Source organism: Phlebotomus argentipes, unplaced genomic scaffold, assembly GCF_947086385.1.
Source record: "Phlebotomus argentipes unplaced genomic scaffold, Phlebotomus argentipes genome assembly contig_2, whole genome shotgun sequence".
NCBI lineage: Eukaryota > Metazoa > Arthropoda > Insecta > Diptera > Psychodidae > Phlebotomus > Phlebotomus argentipes.
In genome coordinates this window covers 3,326,057-3,350,097 of record NW_026776162.1, presented here as the reverse complement: position 1 = coordinate 3,350,097, position 24,041 = coordinate 3,326,057, and the positions used below count along the sequence as shown (strand labels likewise).

The following is a 24,041-nucleotide window of genomic DNA, read 5'->3' as shown; positions in this document are numbered from 1 at the left end:
GCAGAATATGTGTCTTGTCTCTGAACTTCTTTTTCCGTCCCTGAGAATTTGCCTAATTGATCATCAAGAGAGTAACGCTTTATCGGTTCTTTTTTTAATTGATTTATAAAGCAATATCTATTTAATAAGAAACATTATCTTATCTTAGGGAACTTTTCTGTTGCACAGATCAGCACAAAAGTCGACCATATTAGTGGATTTCAGCGGTTTTACAGGATGTCTCAGGGCAGAGCTGCATTGCGCCTTGAGTGTGTCGTCACGGAAGAAGAAATTTCCCTTGGCATTCTTGGCATCCTTCATGCGAGGCGGCGGAATGGCCGGATTGAATGCCATCGTGGAGCTGTCGAATTGCTCAAATAACTCCTCTGGGGCTCTGCAAAGGACAAATTCCACTGTGAATTCATAGTATGACAAATTCTTCTGCGAGGAATACAATTTGGCATGCAAAAGAGCGCACAAACTGTATAATAACCACGCAAACAAATGAATGAGGGGTTCTTACAATTTCGCCACGTCGACACTGAGACTCCCATCGCCGCTCATGGGCGCCCCCGAGGCCAGATGCTTCGCCATCTTTACGCACGTCGGATGATAGTGTCTCATTAGGGCGGACACTTCGTACAAGAGCGTACAATTCGCATTGCAGTACTCCGGATCAAGTAGTTCTGGATCGTATCTTCCGGATCCGACGAATGTCTCTGTGTCCAGCAGAACGTCCACGGATTTAGAGGTGAGCTGGAGCATATTCTTGGCCACGCAAATGCAACCCAGCGATCCGTTGTGCAGCAATTGCAGTGAAGCTGTCATTATGCGCTTCGTGAAGGCCAGCAATCGCTGATAAGTCACATCCTTTCTCCGCTTCACGAGCACTTCCGTGAGAGTCTTCAAAATCACCAGGAAGTCCGTGTGATTCTTCCCAGCATGCACAACCAGGAGATTTCGATACAGGTGATTGTAGAAGCGAATAGGATCAATGTTAAGCACTTCTCCTTGACCCGAGAGCAGTACGAAAACCGTCTGAATGCAGTGCAGTTGCTCTCGATAGTCCAAATCCACAGTTTCCATGATGTTGTTCAGCACATTCACCAGATCCGAGAAGAACTCCAGATTGATCACATGTGCAAATCTGTAAAGACATTCCATAAGTAACTCTATAAAGCTTTCAGGCGGGAACTTTCTTACTTTGCCAAGCCTTCCAGAGTCGTGGCCAAGAGTTTGGAGTTGGGATCGTTCTTGAGGATGCGAAAGTAGATGTTGAAGATGAGTTTGGTGACTTCTGTCAGTTTATGCTGTCTGGATTCCTTATTCTCCTCAGCCTTCGTCTCCAGTAGCTCCTTTTCCAGCTCTTTCATCTTCTTCTGACGCTTTCTCTCCTTCTTGGAGAGATTCATCACGCGACTCTTGCGCGCCTCCAACTTCTTCTCCTTGATCTCCTTTTCTTTCTCAGCGTCCAAATTGATGTCCTTAATGTAGAGAGATGTTAGGCTGGTGAGAACTTCTACATAGACGTTGTTTTGCTTCGTCTTCACGAGATGATTAATCCTCCTGATGATCTGAAAATCAAAAAATTCCCATAAATATCTAGTGAGATTGATAAAACACCGTTTCTTACATGAATAGTCAAGTCCAGCCTCTTGTCTGTCTTGAAGATCGTTCTGAAGCATCCATTTACCCTCTCTCGAATCTTCGGGAAGCGACTATTGGAGAGATAGACGAGCGTCTGGCCAATATTTGTGCTGAAATTGAAGTTTGGATGCGCCAGGACGAGTTCACACATACAATTCGTGGCCACTTCAGCCAGACTGATCTTAGCAGGAGTGAGTGGACCATCTCCATTGCTTCTCTTCTTAGACACTGCCATCGTCATCATCTCCAGAGTCTGCAAATACTTCTTGTACTGCTGCAGGAGAACATTTTCAAATGTCACTCGCAACAGAGTGTCTTTCTTCAGCTTCACATTCTCCGTCTCCACAACGCCGAGTTTGTACTCTGGGATGATGTCTTTGAACACCTCCAGGGCTGACAAAAGAGCCACTTTCCTCACAGAGATGAGATTGACGACGCCCTCCTTGCTGGTGCGTGCCATAAGATCAAAGAGTGAGGAGAAGTTCTTGACTCTCTCCTCTGGACGTTCCAAAATGCCCGAACAAATTATTCCAATGCGGAACTTCTGCCTCTGCACCTCCTGCTCCCGGTGTATCAGTAAATCTGCCACAGATACCGCAGTGTCCTCCGTCTTGATCACCGTTCCATCAGCTGCGTACTCCCGGATGACCTCGTCATCGGAATCATTCACTTCCGAATCGTTTTCCTCTGCAGCCTCCTCAATTTCCTCCTCTGAAGCGTCTTCATCATCGTCACTGACGACCATGGATTGAGGAATAATGCCTTGTTTAGTCTTTATGGGCAGAAGCTGACGAGTTTTCTCCTCAACGGCACGAATCTCCTGGTAATCCTTCCGGAACTTCTTCTCATGGCTGTCCAGGGAAATATCTGAGGTATTTTTCCTCTTATCTCCCTTCTTGGCCTTCCCAGCATTACCATTTTCAGTTTTCCCGTCGAAATTCTCTTCCAGGTACGAGAGATCCTCATCATCTATCATGTCCATCACATCGTCGACATCACTCGAGACTTCTCCATGAATCTCCGGCATTCCCAAGTGTTTTGGCCGCTTCTTCTTTCCCTTTCCAAGCTTCCCATGCCGCACATCTTGTCCTTTATCTAATTTCTTCGCTAGAGGCTTTCCTTTCACCTCCGGTTTGCCCTTCACGGGGGCTTTCTTCTTCGACTGATTGGGAGCCACATTCTTCTTCCCATGGAGATGTTTTGTCCTCTTTGCTGCGCTTATTTTTACCTTTTTCTGTAATTTACAGCTCAAGTCAGTGGAAAAGAATCTTCAACAGATATCCTTGATACTTACATTGCCCATTCTTCACAAAAATGTGTCCAAAAGTGATTATTTGTGCGGAACAAAACAGAACACCACGTGAAAATGTTAGGTTAGGGAGCACCACTGACGCGCTGTCAAATCGCCCGGGAGTGTTGTTTTCAATTGGCTCACATCGCGTTCTCTCGCGCTTTTTACAGTTTTTGACCAGGAATTCGCTGAATAATTGACTTAGAAAATGTCATCTGACGAGGAGGATTATATGTCGGACAAGTTTCTAGCACAGAACGTGCCAAACATCCGTCCGGGACTGATTAAGAACCGGGAGCGTCAGAGGGAAGTGGAAGTTCAGGCCAAGAAGATGAAGTTCGACGAGGAGGAGAGAAATAAGTACAAGCCCAGCCATGTGAAGGAGAGGGAGCGTCTGGAGGAAGGCCTCAGCAGTGCCTTGACGACTGAGAACAAAGGCTTCGCCCTCCTGGCAAAGATGGGCTACAAACAAGGCGATTCCATTGGCAAATCCGGAAGTCAGGGCATTGTAGAACCCATTGGCATCACACTGAAGACTGGCCGTGGCGGTCTAGGACGAGATGCAGCACTGAAGCAGCTTGAGGAGAAGAAGCAGGCGATCCTAAAGCAGAGATTACTGGAGAGAGCAGGAACTGGAACGGTGTCTGCTGAGGAGTTCCGCAATAGGATGTTCCGGAAGGCGGAAAATCAACAAATTGAGAGTGATTTGGGGTATGCAAATTCAAAAGACTATCGTTAGCAATTTTCTAATATTTACGTGATTCTTGTAGAAAATGCCAGCGAACGTGTGAAAGGCTTGATGCTTCTTTGGGAACAGAAGAACCGGAAATGGAGTGGTTCTGGCCACCGAAGCCCAAGGAGAGCAAGGAAGACACAGAAGAGACGGAAGAGGAGGACGATGAGGAGGAAGAGGAGGACTTTGAGGTAGTTAAATATCGATTTTGGCTAACCAAGGATTTGGCTAATTATTTTAACTTATCTGTAGCCGGCTGAAAAACTGGACATGTTGTCCAATTACCTGCGTTCAATGCATCTCTTTTGCCACTGGTGTGGCGTGAAGTACAATGATATGGATGATTTGCTTGCCAACTGTCCAGGAGCGACGAAAGATGACCACTAAACTGGAAAATGGTAAGCAAATTAAGCGAATCTTCATGTTTGGGAAGGATAATTTATTACACATTTCTTTATTAATCATTCTCGTGATCATTTTCAATAATAATTCTCGGAAAAAATTTGCTTAGGCACAGATTTGAACTCACAATGAAGTAATTACGATAGTTTGCAAAAATGTAGTGAGCTTTTGCTCTGCACCAAGGGCTTATCTCATATGCGAGTGCACTAGTGATAATAAATGAATTGATATTGCATCATAGAAAACAATGCAAGTCTTTTATAATAAGGGTTAGATAGGAAAAATGAGCACAGTGGGGAAGGAAGAACGTTCTCAAGAAAACGATCCGAGTTCAAATCCAGACTCTGGCAATGATGACTGGCGCGATGAGCACGGAAATGCACTTGATAGAGACACTAGCGAAGTATTGGAGGGCTTGCGTCGAGACACAGAAATTCTACAGGAAAAAAGAATGATGTTTGACACATGCAATATCAGCGAATATGAGGCTGAATCGGAAATAATGACATTCCAAGAAGCCGCGCAGAATATGAAACGCTTAATTGCAGAAACGCACTTCAATTTCGCTATGAAGAATATAAAATCGAAGCATTTCAAAGACGCTGTCTTTCATCTGAAATCCGCCACAGTTCTTCGCCATGCTTCGTCCGCCTTCAACTTGGGACTTTGCTATGAACGAGGTTTAGGCGTGCAGAAAAATCTGAAACTTGCATTAAAATGTTATCGCATAGCAAGCACACTTGGCCATGTCAAAGCCCAATTGCGTGGATTGGCGTTGAATAAACACAATTGACGGCAATGTGGGGGACACGCCATAATATTCTGTTCAAAAGCAACTTCAGGATAGCACAAGAGATGGAAAGAGGAATGCACAAGAACTCGCAATAACGTGCCATAGAAGACCACTGAACCCGCTGATGCTTTTTGGTAACAACAACAGCATCAATAATTTTATCAATGAACTCAATGAGTACTCAAAGTTCATCAAAATAAATGAATGATTGAAGTCGTTGAATATTTGTATATTGGATCCATGATAATTTCTCACTTTGCTGCCTGCAGAGCATATCATATAGGGTCTTTTCGACATGCTTGCATCGCGTATTAGGGAAAAGTGATATTTGAAAAGTCATTACTTACTCCATCACGTTTCGTAACTTTGTGAATATGTGAGATATTCTGAAAATTTCCTCGCCACAATAATGCCATTAGATTACACTCATCTCTCTACATACATAGCGAGCATGAGAGGCTTGGATAGGGATGGATGGGGAACAATTTGGTCATGTTTTGCGAGCTCTCCTCTTTCTTATCTTTCTGCCCTGGCAAAGAAGACCGACGAAGAGGTGTTATGTAAACGGGAACCGTGTTGAATTGCCCTCCAAAGGCTGAATGCGACGGCACGAAATTCCCACTAAAGAGCATCACAACTCCTCAATGGATCTGACGATGTGTGGTGTTCAAATTAATGTCAAATTATCATTCTTTTGTGTGTCTGCAAATGCAAATTGAAGCGTGTCTCTATCAATGTTCCTCTCCTTGTTGATTGTTTTGCAAATGACAAATTTAATTTCCACGTTGATGTGGCAGAGCCTCGAGAATCAATGGTTGTGCAGCGATGCTCTCGATGATCCCATATATTTCTGCCCGTGTGCGCCTCTTGTATGGTTTGGGGGAAAGAAGAAGCGCGACAATTGGTATATTTCACAATGGCAAGAGTGAGAAGCAGATGATTCTCGTATTAGATTGTCTCTGTGAGATTCCAATTAATGGCACCATCAGATGGAATGCTTTGCAGAAATCAATCGATGATTTAATATAGAAAGTCCACATACTTCTTGCGACAATTCTTATCGTGATTCAATGCCTTTCAATCCATCATGCTGATCTCGAAGTTGCACACACGCTAGAACACGTCAATCGTCAAACATCATCCTCTCTTCAATGATGAGACATTTCTGCGACATTATATCGATGAAACAATAAAACCGTCACACATTGCATAATACGAGTCAAAGCGATATTTGATAATGCAATCCTCGCGTTATAATTTCAGCTTGTCGAATGGGGAGAAACAGAAGAAAGAAAGTCAATCACAGAAAGAATGTAGTAACATCCATTTGTAAGATTTCTTTACTGTATGTTCATGATATCTTTCTTTCTCTCTCTTTCTCTCTCTCTAACCGCCAAAAAATTAGCTTTATTTGTCACGACTTGTGTATTTTTGATCAGCAATCATTCACATTGTTTCTACCATCGCAATTTCCGTGTAATTTCAAGATTGATCCACATAAAAAAAAACTAATTGAAGATGAATAGCATAACAGTTTTTTTCCTGGCTGAGCGTTTTGTTTTCATTTGGTGAATTGCAACTTCATGCTGCATCTCAATTTCTGCTCCCTGAGTCAATATTTATTGATTTAATCGCAAATTGGCATCAATCAATGAAATTAAATAGCCCCAAGTGACATAATAATGAATTATTGTGAGAATTTAATAAGAGATGTTGCGGCTATTTGCTGAGAATTTTGCAATTTCCAGACATATTACCTTGCCAAAAGTCATTTCAATTTTTCACGATATCCAAAACTATTGCGAGAATCAAGTTCTTCCTCAAAATGTCTGTATTTGATTGGTTGGAAAGGTTTGAAATTTCACAAACTCTCGACTCTGTGTCGAATTGGATGCAAAATGGTGTCGAAGAGTGCTTAAAAGGTTCGCCACAAATTAATATGCTAATTGTAACATTTCAGAGAGACCTTCAATCACTTCTGAGATAATGAAAATCCATGATCTTTCGCATGAATTGAGATCATCTCTGAAATCCAGAGCAATTCCATCATTCTATGTGATGTCAGAGCAAAGAGATTTTCTTCACGTCCTTTTGCAAAATTCCTGGGTGGGAAGGCTTCGGTCGCACGTACCATGGTCAAAGCTCTGAGATCAAATCGCGATGATCGATCATTGTTGCTAAATATAGCACAGAAAGGCAATTTTATGTAATTGTCAAAGATTCGAAAGGATTACAATTGAGGGTGTGTTGCAATGATGAACACTTTCATGTTGTCATCGCAGCTTCCAGTTAATTTTGTCCAAATATCCGCGAAGTTTTGCGCCATCGATCTGTATCGACGATAAATCAAGACTCGCGCGCCAGAACAATAATAATAGATATTGAGATTTTCCTCCCGCCAAACAATATGCCAATGTCCGCGGCGTTTTGTAGCGGAATTGTCTTTCACAAATATTACATAAATTCATCTGAGCCACTGGGTATAATATGTGAGACTCCCAGGGACTTACAGAAGTGTACACTTTTGTCATTTTTTTAAGCGTACATACATTCTGACTCGACATTTGCCTAATTGAATATATTTGCGCACGATATAAAGGCACAAGCATCAATGCCATGTGTAATTGGTGTGTAATTATTACGTGTGAATATGACACACTTTAATGGATTATCCAATTCTGGTCTCAGTGCTTATGTTAGTTTAGAGAAAAATCGCGTATGATGAAAAAGCCTTGCAAATCATCACCTGTTTTTGTGCGAAAGAAAAATGGGAAAAGTCGAGTTGAAGATGCGCACCGAGTGAATTATGATTAGGACAGTGTAAAGAGATGATGGATGAGGTGTTCAGGATGCAATCTTCATTGAGAACTGTGCATGACTCAATGCGTGAATTAAGTCATGTTCTCCTTCCTTCCTCCCTTACCATTGCCTTGGCAGTTGCATGTTTGCACTTTTCCTTTCTACACAACAGAGTGAATAAATTGAAATGCAGGGGAGGCTTTCAATTTATATAGAGATTCATTAATTTGAACAAAATAGCACTGTCGACTTGGCACACTCTGTGCTGAGAATGGTTACAGAGATGAATTGCAGTTTTTAGCATAACAAAGTCGAAAGATTGCATCCCAATGGAGTGACTCAAAATGCATATTTTCAATTTTTTAAGCAGCATTTGACAGAAAAATTTCATACATAATGCACTAAAGCATCTGACTAATGCGCGGCACTCTTGCAATTTCACAGTGGGTGTGATAAATCTTGACAAAACGACTTTTAATTGCATGGCGTTGCAAAGTTGGGTGAAAAAGGCGATGGAACGTGACAGATTAGCAAGTGATGATTCAGGTCGTGCTCTATGGCACTGTGGGGAATTTGAAAAAATTGCACTCATCTCTCCTATCATCACCGTCAGAAATGTGTAGTAAAATGAATTGGACGCACATGGGATTATCATTAGATTCACGGTGAGTTGGCAAAAGTCTTGTTACACGGCACGGTAATGGACTTTTTCACACTACACACCATAAATCCTCGTTGATCGATCGATGAACTTTCAATATAATGATCATTTTAATTAGAATCAGCAATGAAGGTTCATTTCTAATCCCTTTCCATTAGGCAATGCGGTGGTTAAGCTGTTGGCTAATGCAACATGAAAGACATCGAGGTCGCGCTCATCAACATAATTTTTGCCCATGCCGAATATTCCAAATGTGGACGCTGTTCCTCAGGAAGCACTGTATGATGGGATTATGCTGAAGCCTCAAAGTCAGCAATCACCATTGAGATGCGAGGCGATGAGGCATCCGGAGACCATCAATTAATGGGCTCTCGAGATGAGCAGCAGCGTGACCTCTCTCGATCTAAATAAATCAAACTCAACGCACCATCTTATTACCAAACGATAAATCATTCCGGTATGCCTATAAATGCGACAAAACATTCCTCGGTAGAGTAATCAATTCATCAAATCAACAATCGTAAGCGTGCGAGATTGCAGCGGGTGGCTAATGCTTGTGGGAAAAGGTTGATTGAATGGAATATATGGGCAAGGTGAGATGCTGAAGTAAGAAGTGCAAATCGTCAAATATTTGCTCAAATTAACATCTCGTGCGCTTTATATTCCAATGCAATGTCTCTATTCTCACGTGTCTCGTTAAAAATGGGAAATTAATTTGTCACACGGGCGCCAAAACGCCCACAAAGAGCCCCGTCAACAGTCGTTGCAGACGATTTAACACCCACAATGTGGGGAATTGGAATGTCGCACGTCTTCCAAATTCCAACCACTTTCTGCACCTTGTCGCAAATAGGAAGAAAGGCGAGCAGAGTTGTTGCTCAATTTGAGTCTGGTTGAATAAAGGGAAAACGTTCCAATCATCACTCTTGATCCACATAAATCCAATTTACCACTTCTCAAAAGCATTTTATTGAACATCTCAATCAAATCCAAACACACCCATCGCCAATTCACTCGTCAATTGAGGCATAAAGGAGATTATGACAAAATATTTGTCTCTAGTGATCAATTTAATGGCGTGAGATTGAGGAAATTAATGGGGAATTAACTTCGTGACTTCTCAATTTCATCATAATTTTCTCGCCTTGAAGTTAGTGGTGATGGTGGAAAAAAATGTATGCGGATGTGAAAAATCACTCCTTTGCACCTCTCATGAGTGGAATCCATCAATCAATTTTCTATATATTCGCCTGAGGTAGACATTTTCATGCCACAACGATTTTCCAATACGACTCATGGCGCGAGGATACAGGTGGAAAAAGTCACCTTACTCACTCGATCACTCAGAGATGATGATCTCTGGGGCCATCCAATGGCCATTGCACAATTTTCCGAACTGAATTTCGCCTCAGTTCCACTTCTCATTCGCGCTGCTGCTCCACTGACTTGGGGAAGATGTACCAATGGCCGATCTGGGCGATGTGCAAGTGATCTGTCTTCTGCGAAATGAAACATTTATATGATGATGTGCAATCATATGTTGCGTTATAGCCCATTTCTTTGGCGCTGTACATCTTTCCTGACTATTTTTTATTTATCCGCTCTTCTTCACCATAATATTCTTTTAATTGCCAATTAATTTCATCATTAATGACTTTATTGTTTCGATTTATTGGTGTGGTGGGTTTTTTATCTTCTCCCATGCCTCTCCACCTGCAATGGTGAGGCTGTGCATCATTAAATGCAATTGTAAAGTGCTATGTTACACAGTGTATCGGCTTACCTGACCTCGTGGATTATTGCAGGAGGAAGGAGAACGCCGAGTTATGGGTTTTGGCGGGAGATTTCGCAAAGTTCCCCTTCGCGTTGAGAATTGGGGAAATCGACTGGCTTCACTTTATTCAATCATACAGACAGACAACCTTAGGGCGCTTATGTGTGAAACAAAAAGTTTTAGAGTGCATCTGTGCAAAAATGTGGAATTTCTTACAAATGGAACTGTTATCACATTGAATTCCACATTGTACTAAACATCAGCAAGCCGCTGATGGTCTCTTTACCAGTAACATACTCTTACTTTCAATGAGAATTCTTGGCTTCAATGCGAAGCGCGTTCTGTTTGGTGAATCGTGATCCAAGTTAAGAGTCTTTATTCATCTCTGTACTCTCTCAACAAACACTTCCTTTCTCTCATTCCATCGTGTCTATGTGTGCATTTTTCACTGGGATATGGCAAATTTAGCAGTTACAAAATCTCTTCTTAATTTATATTTAACTTGTTTATATTTCACTTGATGAATGTATTTGCATTTCATTCCTATATCTTCCTCATTTGAATCGTTTGTCTCACTAATTTTTCACGTCACAGTGGATTGCATGATCTCTGTATGTTGCGGGTGTAACTGAAAAGAAGTACATAATACAGTGCCATTTGGTATTTAATGCACCGAAAATTGAGAGAAAATATCGTGATGTTGTGGATCGTTTTACTGTACCTTTGACGCATAATGAAATGATCATATTTTCACCTTGACGTGATATTCATGCACTTTTAATGCATGTTTTGATGAACCACTTAGCATTCTTCACGATACCAATTTGCCTATGCATCGAAAGAAGTAACATTCAAATTCAGACGGTGTAATGTTTGTTTTTTGATCAATCAATAGGTCAGACAATTAATGAATACTCCGTCATATTGTATGATTTGGATATACCGAATATTCCTAATGTATGCCTTTTGATGTGCCAGTGACACAATAAAAGTGCACCAAACGAGCTGCATTTCCATGGAGGAGATTTTCAAGGTGTGTACCAATGCTGGCAGATCGTGGATTCTCTGGCGCAAAAGTTTACAGACGTGGATAGAACATCAATTTGCAATTTTTCTGACCTTTAAACGAGTTCAGGTTATTTCTGCATTAGCGCTCTCTTGTGCACATCTCTGCTTACGTGTGTTTTTCAATATTGGAAAATGACGATGAAGAGTGACTATGAGGTGAAAAAAGGAGATCTCCAGCAGAACCAATATCGATTGGACAGTTTTTGTCCTCCAAAGCCGAGAATGGGGCTTGCGAAATGATGGCATAAGAAGAAGAACGTCAAGTAAATTATAATATCTTTCAGTCAAACTTTTTCTGTCCACCCCTTCGATTGGCTGATGCTTTGTTGGTTGCAGGAAAATTACCAGTGTTGAGTGTTTTTTCCTCAATTCTCCACAATGGATGTCTAATTAGTTTTTCACAGAACACTGAAGTCGCACTATAAAGGAATTTTACACTCCGAGAGGAGTTTAAGTTGCAAGTTTTGATGATTTTTTATCAATCTGTGATTTGTCCCAAAGAATGTAATTTGACTTGAATCGATTATTTATCAATGTCTTTCATACATGACGCTTTAGGCTATGTCTTCATTGTTGAGCGCACGATTTGATAAATTGTCCGCCTCTTTTCCAACAATCCTCTCAGTCTCCAACTAATGCAGACATTGAGGGTCTGCAAGATGCCACGTTTTTTCTCCTAATCAATATTCCTCAATATCTCAGTGTTGATAGTAATTGTTGCCTCTTTCAAAATACACCGCGTCGTATCTTAAATGAATTAATTATGCAGAGGTAATATTATGCAATGTGGTCAGCAATTGAAAGCGATGGAAATGAATGCGCTTCATGTAGTTCAATTTGTCGGTGGAGGAGTCTTTTGTGCCTCATTCACCTCTTTCTTCGCCATGTCCAATTTGACATGCTATTTGTATGGTGTGTGGCTTCCTGTGACAAATTTGTTTTCTCTAATATCAATTCCCCGTGAAATATTGCATCTGCCACAATGGTCACATCCATCACATGATCTCTGGCGCACTCCATAAGGTTGCCGTTGGCTTTGTGTTATCGATTTTTGTGCTCTTATGGACTTATGGACAGCATGAGAAATTGGTCAAGTGGGGTCAGAAGAGCAATGGAATAATGCTATGTGAACATCACTTTTACTCAACACGTAATTTCGTCGCCACGATAGACAATCGCCAGAGCCGGTCCGCACGGCTTCCCACAGGCGCGAAAGGTTTCGCTCTTTCAATGCCACACAAGTCGCGGAGGAAAGTTGATTTAAAAAGTGCAGAAGGTTTGCGAAATATTCACACTGGGAGACATGATGGGTGATCGTGCGCAAGGAGGTTATTAGAACACAGACTTGACGGTGAAGATGATACCCAGAAGGAGCACGCGAGACAGATCTCACTGGGTGATTGTTCGTCTCTGGGTTTTCGTAATACTTCCACACGCGGCTCCGTATCTCATCTGATGGGTGCAAAAGATTAATGAAATAGTATTGGGATGAGTTGGTTTGGCGTTATATCATTTACCAATAATTTATTTTTTTGCCCAGCCAATTGTTTTGTAACGCGGTTTGGGTGCCAAACAAAAGACTTAAGCGACGAACCCGACATCAATCAATTTGCCTTCCTTATCAGTGATGCCGAGTCGCCGAGTTCAGGAAAATGAAGTGTTGCTTTGCAGCTGCTTAATTGAATGATTGGAATCTGGTGGGAATACTTCATTTCACATTTGACTGATTTGGGATTTTTCTTTCTTGCCAATTTCAGTGATTTTTCCCTCCATCTCTTGGCCATTCCAATTTTGAGAACACGAATTTTGAATTACAGTCAACAATCTGAATCTGAGACGAGCCCTGAAACACTGATCAATGTAAGTGTTCTTTTCCACAGTCATTTGACATTTTCAGCCTGAATTTCCTTGGAGAAGACATTTTTTAATTTCATATCAATTGACCTTTCTATCTGCAATTTTTGATGTAATTAAAAATACAAATTGGTTTCCAATTAATAAGCTCTCACGTAAGTCGGAATTCGTTCTGAATTTTGATTCAACACTTCTGAGTCTCACTTGTCCCTCCTCCAATCGTGCGATACGCCGATCCGCCTTTTGGTTAATTTTGACTTCAGCCTATGGCAGAACAGTGCTGAATGTACATGAGATTAACGCACCGGATGGAAGCAATTTGAACTTGAGATTTTATTAATTTTTCTGCAATAAATCAAGCCAGATTCTTGAGTACATCTAAATGGATATTAAAGTCATATGGTGCTCAACCATAATGTATAGTGTGTAGTTATTACCTTCACACAATTTTAATAAGAATTCTGCAGCATCTCTTTTTGCCATCACATCGATTCGCATTGCGCTGCAATCGGGATGTCTTGTTGACTTACTAATGAGGGGGTTTTTATTGAACCATTAATATACTATTAGCATTCAGCGCATTCAGTGGTACTTGTCTTTATTTTTTTTCCTCCTTACAACTCAATGAAGAACTAATGAGCGAGCGCAGAAAGTGTTGAACATAGTGCCATTTACAAGATGGGATTAATTGAGATAAATTGAGGCGATATGGAGTGTTTGTTCTTGCAATCTTTAGCAGTCTTTTTCACATATATTACATTATGTTTAAATATAAAATATTGCGAATTACATTTTATACATTTATTGTCACTGTGGGGAATTGTGACAAGAGAGGTGTTTGAAGGCAAAAGACTTGGAGCTCTTTACATCACATTCTGCACTGAAATGTGAATGAGAATTGCTATTCTCAGTTTTGTTTCAACATTTAAGAAATGTACATGGCTGAGGAGTTCATGACTTGGAAAAATAATTGCGTCAAAATTCAGTGAGGGAGAGATACACAGGGTGGCGCGACTGAGCTGATGAATATGCTGAAGAAGGCTGGAGTGAAGAGCAATATCTCTGCTCCATTGTTCCAGTCTGTAGGAGTGCGGCGGAGTTTTTCGAGAATTGCCACAGAAAGTGAATTTCTTCCTTTGTGCTGCTGTGCTTCGCAGACGAAAATCAATGTTATAGTCCGCAATTCGATATGAGATCTCAGACGGTGATAGAGCATATGCAGAGCATTTTTTCTGCCTCGTCTTCCCTCAACTGGACAGTTTGTCTGAATGCATCAGCGAGTGCAAGATGAGAATAATGGGATTTTGTGATTTTTATGTGGCACATATTCGAGACAATCGTATTGAATAATTAGAGATGGGACGTTCTGTCTGAAGTAATGTGGATCAATTGATGCAATAAACACGTGGGTTGTGCAGGAGGAAACAAGCCACAGATCATGGTGAAACTTGGTCGTATTTTTGAGACTATATGAATTTATCGTTTGGCGGATTGAATTTGCGAGGGGAAAAAAGTTATATGAATTGAATTGTGAGCTATAGTGAAACACTTGGACATTTCCCAATAGAATTATTTATCCATTAAATCTATTTTATGCTTTAATAATTCCACCACTTTACTCCTATCACGTTCGATGACGAAAGTCTGGCTGTCTTGCTTTACATGGAAATGATATGGAAAAATAGACAGATGAGACTTTCGAGTCCTTGATTCATCACCTCCTAATATTGCCTCTTAATTCATTTTGAGACATTTACAATGCAACTCGGGGATTAAATTTTATGTACTCCCGCTCACAATTTGCTGTTTAATATTGATTAAATTTGGGGTGTTGGAGTTTTTGATGGCATCTCGAAAGGCAACCACGCGAAATATATTTAATTAAAATTGTTTGAGAGATATTAAATTGCAATCTCACAGTCCTCTTTTGCCACTCTTACGAGAAATATCACAATTTACCGTATATAGAAAATGTGTGATTTTTCTCCGCCTCGTGGATGAACTCACAATATGTTTAATTCATAGGAAGAGTCATACTTCGTTGTAAAGTATAATAATGCAAAAGAAATATCGACTGGACTAAATATTTATCACTCCTCTCTGTTGGCGATCTCTGCAAACTTTATTGCTTTCAGTGAAATATTTAAGCATTGCCAAAGAGGAAGAGATGGGAAATATTTGGAAAGCTCTATTCAATTTCACGAAAATAATTAAGCATATAGTCGTTACAATTGGCTTCTCTTCCTTCTTGGCATCCGCAGAAATAATTTCTTCTCTATCTTCTGCGATTCATCACTTTCGCTCGTGTGTAGCTTTTGAATGAGATTCTCAGATGCAAATATCGAATTAATTCTGCCTTTTGTGACTCAACAGAACCACAGAGAATTGCAGAGACAGATGTGATACAATTACGATGTTTGCTCTCCCTTTGAGGCACTGAGAGAATATTTTAAATGTCAATTTGTCGCTATTCTTTTGGCATTGAGTGTGAAGAATAAAGATAATCACGAGCAAATTTTGCCTCGTGTGCATTGTCCGCAAAGGAAAACACTTTTTGTCACCGCACAGAGGAGGAAGATGCATGGTTTGAGAAATTCGCAGGCGGCTGAGTTGCCTCAAGTCTCATCCTCGTTAGCATCTCAGTCACAGTTCAAGCTCCCGAGCTCACAAATCTATGAAGTAACGAAAATGAAAGTGACACGATGCGGTGTGTGATTAACTTCGGAAGTTAAAGATGGTGAAGTGAAGACAAAATATGCAATGGCACATAAGAAAAATTAATTAGATTCTCTTTTTCTCTCTCTCTCTCTCTCTCTCCACATTTTCCTCCTTTGTGTTTTTTCGGGCTTCGACTCTTGCCATATCGCTGAGAGCTCTGCTATTGCGGCGCTGGAGTTTAGGTCAGAAGGCAAAAGTATGGCACGGAATGAAAGTCAATTTTACGCAAATTAGATTTGCTGCCATCATCGAGAGGCGTCCGTCTGTTTATTGTTAATAATAATAACAGTAATTAAATCATTATGCATAATAGTGAAATAGTCATTCGACATTTAAACTAATATCTCTCTGTGGTTTTGCTCGTTGATGGCTCATGTACAGGGAAAAAAGAGCGCGCTCAAGATGACTCAAGCCACAGAAATATGCTGAATGCTTTTTCTCAATACACAAACTATGACACAAGACTGAAATGATCATTTTCTACACCAAACATACAAAATTGTGATAAGAAAAAGATCCCCTGAAATATGCATTACGCAGTTTATACCACAAATTGCAATGGAGAATTAATTCACATCTTTAAAAATTCAGTATTACAAGTGTGGTTGTTCGCAGTGAAATTAATTAGAGGTTTATTCGATGGTATGATTTTGCAATCTTCCCCTCAAATCCACGTTTCTCAGTCACCCAGCTAAAATACAGAAACCTGTCCTCGACCAATTTCTTTACAACATTTTTCGGTGTTTTAATTCTAAAGAGGAAGGAAAGGCCGATTTGTAAAATGTCTGGCTTTTTTTTGTTCTGTCTCAGGTGGAATTTTATTTGTCTCAATAAATTTACTGTCATACACAGACAATGTGAGTGTGAATAACAGAAAAATGCTAATTTCTCGAAATTTGACAGAATTGCACAAGATGTGCTGAAAAATTTTACAGTAGCCGGAATATTTAAGCACTCCGATTGATTCAATTATTCCATTCAAACTTATCACTCATGTAAATATGAAATATATTCATTGAGCTATTAGATGTCTAATAACTTGCAAACATTTGCTAAATGCCGTCTCATCTGACAAGATTATAATCTTCATTGTGATGATTACGTACTTATTTCCACGACTGTGTCTACTGGCAGAGCTTCCACTGACCACAATCTCGATTCTCTTGCAAGCGCTGGTCTCAAGTGTGATGCTCGAGGGTGTGAAGGCAGAAAGAAGAGCTCAAAGCTGTTGTAATTTGCGTATGATAATCGCACTGGAGGTGCCCTATAATTAAATGTAGTCTAATGGCCTAATGAGAGTTACAAAGGATGAATTCTATGGGTATATAACACGCATCAGTTGAGCAATTTCGCAGAAGGTAAAGCAATATTCACAGTCCGTTTAATTGAAAGAGACAGCCGAGGGTGTTGCAATATGTCTCTATGAAGAGCTCCACATAAATTGTGGATTTTTGGGCTGTGGTGCGAGGTTAGTTATCTGATTTATTGGCGACAACCGGAGGGTGTATTGTGGTTATTTTGCAAAATGCATTGTCACAAGCACACATGATATGATGTCAAGATCATCAAGATCACTGTGATGGATGGCAATTAAGCGTTAGATCACAAGAATAATGTAGCAAAAATTCAAGCGCGCGGCATCTCTTGCATAGCATACGACATGCATCATAGGACAATAGATCTTGCGTAAAAGATTTTCCAATGCGGGGAGAGCATAAAGAGAGAGAATATTGATAATTCTCTATAATTAGTTTATCTCGTCATTGAGAGGGAATTCACGGGCACCTGCCCTAAATTGCATTAGATCAGCAACAATGGGGCTCAGCCATTGTGGTGAGTTGTGTGAACTTGAGAGGTAACCAATTTAAAATCTTCTTATGTTACTCCGCAGCAAAACGTTTACAGTCTTTTCCCTTTGATGAGATGCCGCTCGTGAAAAACTCCATGAATACCAAGATGACAATCAAACTCTTGGGAACGAATCAATTGCACAGTTTGATGCTTAATTTTTAACATTATACGATTACTGGATTACTCTTTGTACACAAATAGCTAACAAGTGTTCGATTATGAAGATAATTTTCTGTCAGTCTAGTGATGGCGATTAATCTATTTTCACTGCCAAATGACATGGTTGACAACGGAATTCCATTTCCCGCGATAAATCATTGGCTAATTGATAAATTCTGAGTTGCTGGGCGTGGAGAACAAATGAGAAAAGGTAGATTCATTGATTTCTCAAGGCAAAATTGGCGTCTAAAGATGAACTTTGCTGCAGAGATTCGCATTGTTGAGAGCTATTCTTTTGATTGTTTAGCATACATTGAAGAGATTTGCGCTTTGATTGGATAGAACAACCATTTAGAAAATAATAATTTACAATAGGATTGACAGCAAAAGAATCGGTAGCGATCGAAATTGGCTGAATTGACATTGTTGTTATGAAACTTTCGTGCAAAATATTGGAAAATCTCCTCAATTTAATAAATTTGCATTAATTCATGCGCGTTTGCAGTCTCACTGCCAGCTGAAGTTTCGCACAAGGAAGTTCCTCATCTGAATTTCTCTCTTCAACATTAATTGCCCCCACTGGCCATGATACGACAGTTCTTTCAAACTGAAATTCTGCCTTGTGACGCGAGCCGTCTGCAAAAAAATGTGCAAATCAATTTCTGGCGAAAAATAGAAATTATCTTGTCAGTTAATGTTGGTATTAAGGGTTCAGTGCAGCTCACTTGTGGCTGTGATTGCGCTGGCGGCCTTGGGAGATTGTTCCAAAGGTTGATCATTTGTGGTGAACTTTTCGCCGAAGGACGAAATGTGCAGCTTTTCCGCTCATTATTGTGTGTGTGCATAGTGTGCAAAAGGCTCTGGTCAATTAATCAAACGACGGCGGTGTGGAGAGATAAGGATTTTAACGAGATGGCACATCCAATTAGGCGCGAGAGCGCTCCCTTTCGCGCTATGTGGGACAAAAATTGAGTGAGATATTGGTAAACTTTGCCTGTTGAATAGACGCGCCGAGAGATCATCCTCGACATTTTGCGACCTTGCGCGCGGCGATCGAGCGGAGGGACGACGAGAAGGGAGGCGCGACCACCGAGTGGATGATGTGTGAGAAAAACCAATAAACCAAGGGATCGCTGTGATTGATTGATGAAAAATTGGTGGCACGCATCGAGCCGACAGTGCGGCCAGAGTCTGTGTGCCAGGAGCGATGGGAAAGAGTGTGTCTGATGGCTTGAGATCGTCTCTCACCTGGGGAGTACCCCTTCTCTCGATCATCTCGACACTTGCACGATACTTTTCCACATTGTTTCATGCCTCTTGCGAAGCGGCCAGACATTTGTTTTCGCGGTGTACGGGCTCTTTTCCGCGCCGTGGAGTGGGTGGCAGTGGTGGTGGCGAATGCTGCGCATGGGAGGATGAATTTGGATTGGTGACTGTGAATCATTGACGCGGGAAGCTTTTGCTGCTCCTCTCCTTTCATATAAATACCCATCAAAAATCATGGCAGAATCAGTCCTCTGCTAGACTTTGTCTTATACACCCCAACAAATACTCACTACACCTCACTTCGTACACAGGCGAGGTAATAATAAATTAAATATTTCCACTGTACAGGATTCCGCGAAAGTGTGACTTACTCGTGTGATGTTGTTGTGATCCTTCTGGAATATATAAATATCCCTGAAATCCACGGAATATTATGATAAAATCAGTGCTAATGGTTAATCCTTTCCTTCTTCTCGAACAGGTCCTTAAAAAGTACCTTTAGTAATCCCCGTGATCTGCATCAACACCATGCATAAGTTGTCAATTCTCATTGGTGAGTCCTCAAGCTTGTTTTGTTACCTTAGAGAGAGCATCTTATTCAATCGCTTAAATGAGAGTGCTTTTGATATGCTAATCGCAACACATCATTCCCTTTTGACTCGCGTGAAATACACTAAAATACGCGATTAATCATGACTAATAGACGCCCGCATAAAGCGACTCATTAGTCTTCTCCTCTCTATAACACGCCAATGGGCGCCAGAGAGACAAAGTGTCTGATGGAGAAGGCTTTCTCTAAAATGGACTTTTCGCGGATAAATCTCTGGAAAAAAGATGATGTAAAAGTGAGGAATTTCTGTGTTTTTCATTAACTTTTGATCCGTCAATGATGCAATATTGGCTGTGATGGGAAAGAAATCGGATATCCGGTTCATCTCCACGCACTTGTGAAAAAGCTCGATCACCTCAAGATCATCTTCGGCCTCACAATGAGCCATTTGCAAGTTAGAGACATCATCTGAACAGCGAAAGAGTGTTCTCTGGCAAATGGGATAGAATATGCAAATGCTTGAATTTTTTCCCTGATTTTTCCATCGACTCCCAGTGTTTGCGATCGCGGCCAGAGAAGAGCATACCTTATCGCGGTACATGATCTGAAGCCACACACACACCGTGTTTTGCAATAAATTTTCCGATGAGGAGAGGGAGAAAGAAGATTCCGATCAGGCCATGCGAGGCAATGAGGTTGGCTATTGGCACTTTTTCGGATGCCATTGACTATCGTCAGTCCATAAATCCTCCACTCTGTGACTCTGGAGTTGTGGGTCCGTGACACCAAAAATAGCTCAATCACACTTCCTGCCGGACAGCCAGAGCCTCCCAAGTGGGATCAGCGATCACACTATTTTGCAATTCACTAGCCCTCGTCCAATTAATGTCAGCCACACTCTCGTGGTGGATGCAGAGTGGCTTTGAGAGGAAAATGGGGTGTATGTCGCAATGGAGCGGATCAGATGAGGCGCGATGGGAACCACAGAGAGAGCGAAGTGTGCTCAAAGAGTCGCGCAATAGACAGCGTGTCTTTTATTATTCCCTGATTCTCAAAGCTGATGGTGTTTTCGAGAGGGCTTTCGGCTTTGCTGCACTAAAGATCCATCCATGGATTGTTAAGTGTTTCGGCGCAGCAGATTTTCAGTGCAAATTTCACGAATTGCAAGCAAACACAGGTCATTTTCTCACGAATACAGATCACTAACAACAAATATTATTATTGAAAACTGTTGTTTGCTCTGCTTTGGTTTGGGATCACAATCTTAATTTAAAATCTTACTTTCATATTAGAATTATGCATTCATTGCCGTCAATATTGCAAAAAAATAGTGCCAAATTACGTCAATGCGACACTGACACTGCATCGCCTCACAATTATAATCTTCCCCTTGGTGAATAAATTTCACAGGCGTTTTTCGTCACTTGTAAATTTCATGAAAATCACATATCCCACGCGAGTGTGATCTCACAATGGTCTCAAGCTTCCCCCGACAGACATTTCGGGGCGATAGTGATCTCTATCTCGTGCCTTTTCACTGTACAACTCTGACTTAATTAATTAATTGGAGTCACACTCGTGTTTGTCACGCCAGAGGTGCACTAATTCCTGTAAATTGCGGTGCAATACCGCGGGGATCATGTTTAGGCATGAGGTTCCCATGGAGTCAGGGTCGCATTGATGGAGATGGATTAATTAGGTGGGTCTTTGTTCTACTTGTTTCATCTCACTGCAATCTCTCTCTCTCTCACTCTCTTGCAGCATTCTTTGCCATCTGTGGAGCGGCATTGGTGAGTATAATTTTCCCATCTGATTGTGAATGTGAGGATGTGATCGCGTGTCTTGTCACTGCAGGCCCAGAATGGCTACAATTATCCGCGACCGGATCAGGCGTTGCCAGGAAGCCAGAGCACTTCGCGGCCTTTAGGCGGCGGCGGCACCACGCCCAGCTATCCAGGCAGCACAGGATACCCCGCTTCTCGGCCAGGAGGTCCAGGATTCACCGCCCCAGGCCCCAGTGGTGGCGCCTTCCCGGGAACTGGAGCTGCTCCCGCTGCTGGCTACCCCTCAGGCGGACCCACTTCTCCGGCCACTGGTCGCCCAGGATCCTTCGGCGCTCGCCCCGGTGATGAGTACCCGTCTGGCCCCAGCCAACCCGGCACTGGATACCCAGGATCCGCCCCCTCTGGACCCTCATCTTATCCCGGATCGGCGCCTTCAGGCCCCACTGGTGGCTTCCCATCGCAGCCTGGCTTCCCCGGCGCTCCAGGACGTACTCCTGGCGCTCCCGCTCCCGGATTCCCCGGTGGTTCAGCTCCAGCTCCCGGATTCCCCGGCGCTTCGGCTCCAGCTCCCGGATTCCCCGGTGCCTCAGCACCATCTGCCCCAGGAAGTCGCCCAGGAGCACAATTCCCTGGTGCTCAGCGTCCAGGCGCTGCCCCAGGAGCCCAGTTCCCCGGCACTGGCGGTGGATTCCCCAGCGGACCCTCAGCCGGAGCCCCAGGATTCGGAGGCGCGCCCGGAACACGTCAGCCAGGCGGCGGCGGAAAGTTCGATGATGGACAGTACGAGGGTGGTGACTATTCGGCCATTCCCGGAGAGCCTGGCGTCGATTATCCCATCTACACGGAAATCCCAGTGACCTCCTTCGATTGCGTGCAGCAACAGTGGCCAGGATACTATGCTGACGTTGAGGCTCAATGCCAAGTCTTCCACATTTGCGCCCTCAACAAGACCTTCAGTTTCCTCTGCCCGAACGGTACGATCTTCAGCCAGGAACACCTTGTTTGCGTGTGGTGGAATCAGTTTGACTGCTCAACCGCTCCTGGACTGTACGGAAATAACGCCTATATCTACGACTACAGCAAGGTGGGACAGCCAGGCTCTGGTGGAGCTCAGGGACCGGGAGTGACGGGTTTGTCGGGTCCAGGAGTGAGTGGACCGGGCGTGCAGGGGCCAGGAAGCTATCCAGGAGCTCAAGTGCCATCAGGACCGGCTGGTGGATTCCCAGGCAGTGCCCCAGGACCTCGTGGACCCACAACTAGCACTGGAAGCTACCCAGGCGCTCAGGCTCCGGGAAGCCCCGCTGGTGGATTCGGCCCCAGTCAGCCCGGCAGCGCTCCGGGAGGTGGATACCCAGGATCTGGACCATCAGCCTCCTACCCAGGTGCTGCCCAGCCCGGTGGCGCTGTGCCCGGAGTTCCCGGCGCTCCAGGATTCGGACAGAGCCCCAGTGGACCCGCTGTGGGCTACCCAAGTGCCGCAGGACCGGCCGCAAGCTACCCAGGTGCCAGTCAACCCTCAGCCCCCGGCAGCTATCCTCAGGGCCCGTCGACGGGCTACCCAGGCGCCCAACCCGGCTTCCCCAGCACCGGAGGATATCCAGGCACACCGGCTCCAGGCTACCCTGGCGCCGGCTACCCCACTCAGCCCGACTCCGGATACCCATCGGCCACGCCACCCAATCGCGAGTACCTGCCGCCGCGCCGGCAGTAGGCAATGAGAGACAACTCAACCGTTGATGACGGATAGAGTTCCTGCCAAGCAACCTTTGAGCATTTCCCCACCCCCACAGCATCTCCCGCAATCCAGCGACGACGCCCGGGAAGTCACGGCACCCCGTGAGTCCCGGGCGGCAATTGGGGGGCGACTAGAGTGTGGGATAAAATCGCTAATTTAATCCTCAAATCTCATTTAATCAGCCACCATCGAGCGACAATTCATGTAAATTTGCTACCTTCGCTGCAAAAGTACAAGTAGTGACTATCGCTTCACACAAGTTTTGCTAAAAAAGAAACGAAAATTTCAATCACATCTATTAGGCATAAACCGCGTGATCTGTTTCCGCAGCATTCTAACTAGCTAGCAAGTCGAATCACCCTTCTTTTGTGTGTGTTTCCCACTTTGTAACGTATAAGAATTCCGCCATGTTTTACCTAAATATTAAATATGTAATTTGTATATTAATGGCTAGAATATGTGTGAGAAAGCGTGTGAGTTTCTCACACAAAACAGATCCATCCACAAGAGGAGAGGAGATGTAAAGAACAAAAATTGTATAAAAAAGACGTCCAATAAATAGAAAATTAATATTAGTCAATTGCTAAATGGAATTTTCCCCCAAGAGTCTCAACATCATAAAGGTCTTGGTTGGCGGTGTAAATATTTCATATAGGCAATCGCCAATTGATCGGTGGGAGTTTTTCAGGCCGCATCACCCAGCCGGAGAGCCTTGCGAAGACGCATTGCATGTCAGTAAACGTGTCCGCCGGTTAAATGGCAATACCCAAGAAATAATAATTGCAAACCGTCTTAAACACAGATAATTGCCCGGGCTCGTGTTTGTCTCTCACACACTCCGAGACGAGCTGTGCGGGATTAGGAAAGAGAGACACAGCGTCAGCGGCGGGATTTTCTCCAATTCTCAGCTCTTGTGTATTGCGAAAATTGATCACGCCAAACCACCTCATTTCCAATTAATCCAATTTGTCAATCGC

At 42.8% G+C, this 24,041-nt stretch overlaps 3 protein-coding genes across 5 annotated transcripts; 2 read left to right on the top strand and 1 right to left on the bottom strand.

Moving 5' to 3' along the window:
- Positions 1-78: 78 nt before the first annotated feature.
- On the bottom strand, positions 79-3,025 carry LOC132262824 (nucleolar complex protein 3 homolog). Its single transcript, XM_059762261.1, has 5 exons — positions 2,921-3,025; positions 1,613-2,860; positions 1,183-1,553; positions 503-1,126; positions 79-373 (listed from the first exon to the last, which is right to left on the bottom strand). Exons 1-5 carry the CDS (start codon positions 2,927-2,929, stop codon positions 145-147), a joined length of 2,481 nt encoding a protein of 826 aa, XP_059618244.1. The 5' UTR covers positions 2,930-3,025; the 3' UTR covers positions 79-144.
- On the top strand, positions 3,014-13,009 carry LOC132262842 (G patch domain-containing protein 11). 3 transcript variants are annotated; one of them, XM_059762285.1, is made up of 4 exons: positions 3,014-3,628; positions 3,688-3,841; positions 3,903-4,048; positions 12,905-13,009. In XM_059762285.1, exons 1-3 carry the CDS (start codon positions 3,126-3,128, stop codon positions 4,035-4,037), a joined length of 792 nt encoding a protein of 263 aa, XP_059618268.1. In that variant the 5' UTR covers positions 3,014-3,125; the 3' UTR covers positions 4,038-4,048; positions 12,905-13,009. The 3 variants fall into 3 exon arrangements, with proteins under 3 accessions (XP_059618268.1, XP_059618276.1, XP_059618284.1); XM_059762293.1 differs by lacking the exon at positions 12,905-13,009 and adding an exon at positions 8,464-8,982; XM_059762301.1 differs by lacking the exon at positions 12,905-13,009 and having other exon boundaries at positions 3,903-4,504.
- Positions 13,010-19,237: 6,228 nt separating this feature from the next.
- Positions 19,238-23,626, top strand: LOC132262832 (spidroin-2). Its single transcript, XM_059762273.1, has 4 exons — positions 19,238-19,311; positions 19,477-19,548; positions 21,307-21,335; positions 21,400-23,626. The coding sequence occupies exons 2-4, from the start codon at positions 19,524-19,526 to the stop codon at positions 23,038-23,040; spliced, it is 1,695 nt and encodes a 564-aa protein (XP_059618256.1). The 5' UTR covers positions 19,238-19,311; positions 19,477-19,523; the 3' UTR covers positions 23,041-23,626.
- The last annotated feature ends 415 nt before the right edge of the window (positions 23,627-24,041 follow it).

Coding starts and splice junctions, on each gene's coding strand:
- LOC132262842 (XM_059762285.1), top strand. CDS start 3,126: ATGTCATCTGACGAGGAGGATTATATGTCGGACAAGTTTCTAGCACAG. Junction 3,629..3,687: donor CAAATTGAGAGTGATTTGGG/GTATGCAAATTC, acceptor TGATTCTTGTAG/AAAATGCCAGCGAACGTGTG. Junction 3,842..3,902: donor AGGAAGAGGAGGACTTTGAG/GTAGTTAAATAT, acceptor ACTTATCTGTAG/CCGGCTGAAAAACTGGACAT.
- LOC132262824 (XM_059762261.1), bottom strand. Junction 1,554..1,612: donor GGCTGGACTTGACTATTCAT/GTAAGAAACGGT, acceptor TTTGATTTTCAG/ATCATCAGGAGGATTAATCA. Junction 374..502: donor AGTGTCGACGTGGCGAAATT/GTAAGAACCCCT, acceptor TGTCCTTTGCAG/AGCCCCAGAGGAGTTATTTG.
- LOC132262832 (XM_059762273.1), top strand. CDS start 19,524: ATGCATAAGTTGTCAATTCTCATTG. Junction 19,549..21,306: donor TAAGTTGTCAATTCTCATTG/GTGAGTCCTCAA, acceptor ACTCTCTTGCAG/CATTCTTTGCCATCTGTGGA. Junction 21,336..21,399: donor CCATCTGTGGAGCGGCATTG/GTGAGTATAATT, acceptor TTGTCACTGCAG/GCCCAGAATGGCTACAATTA.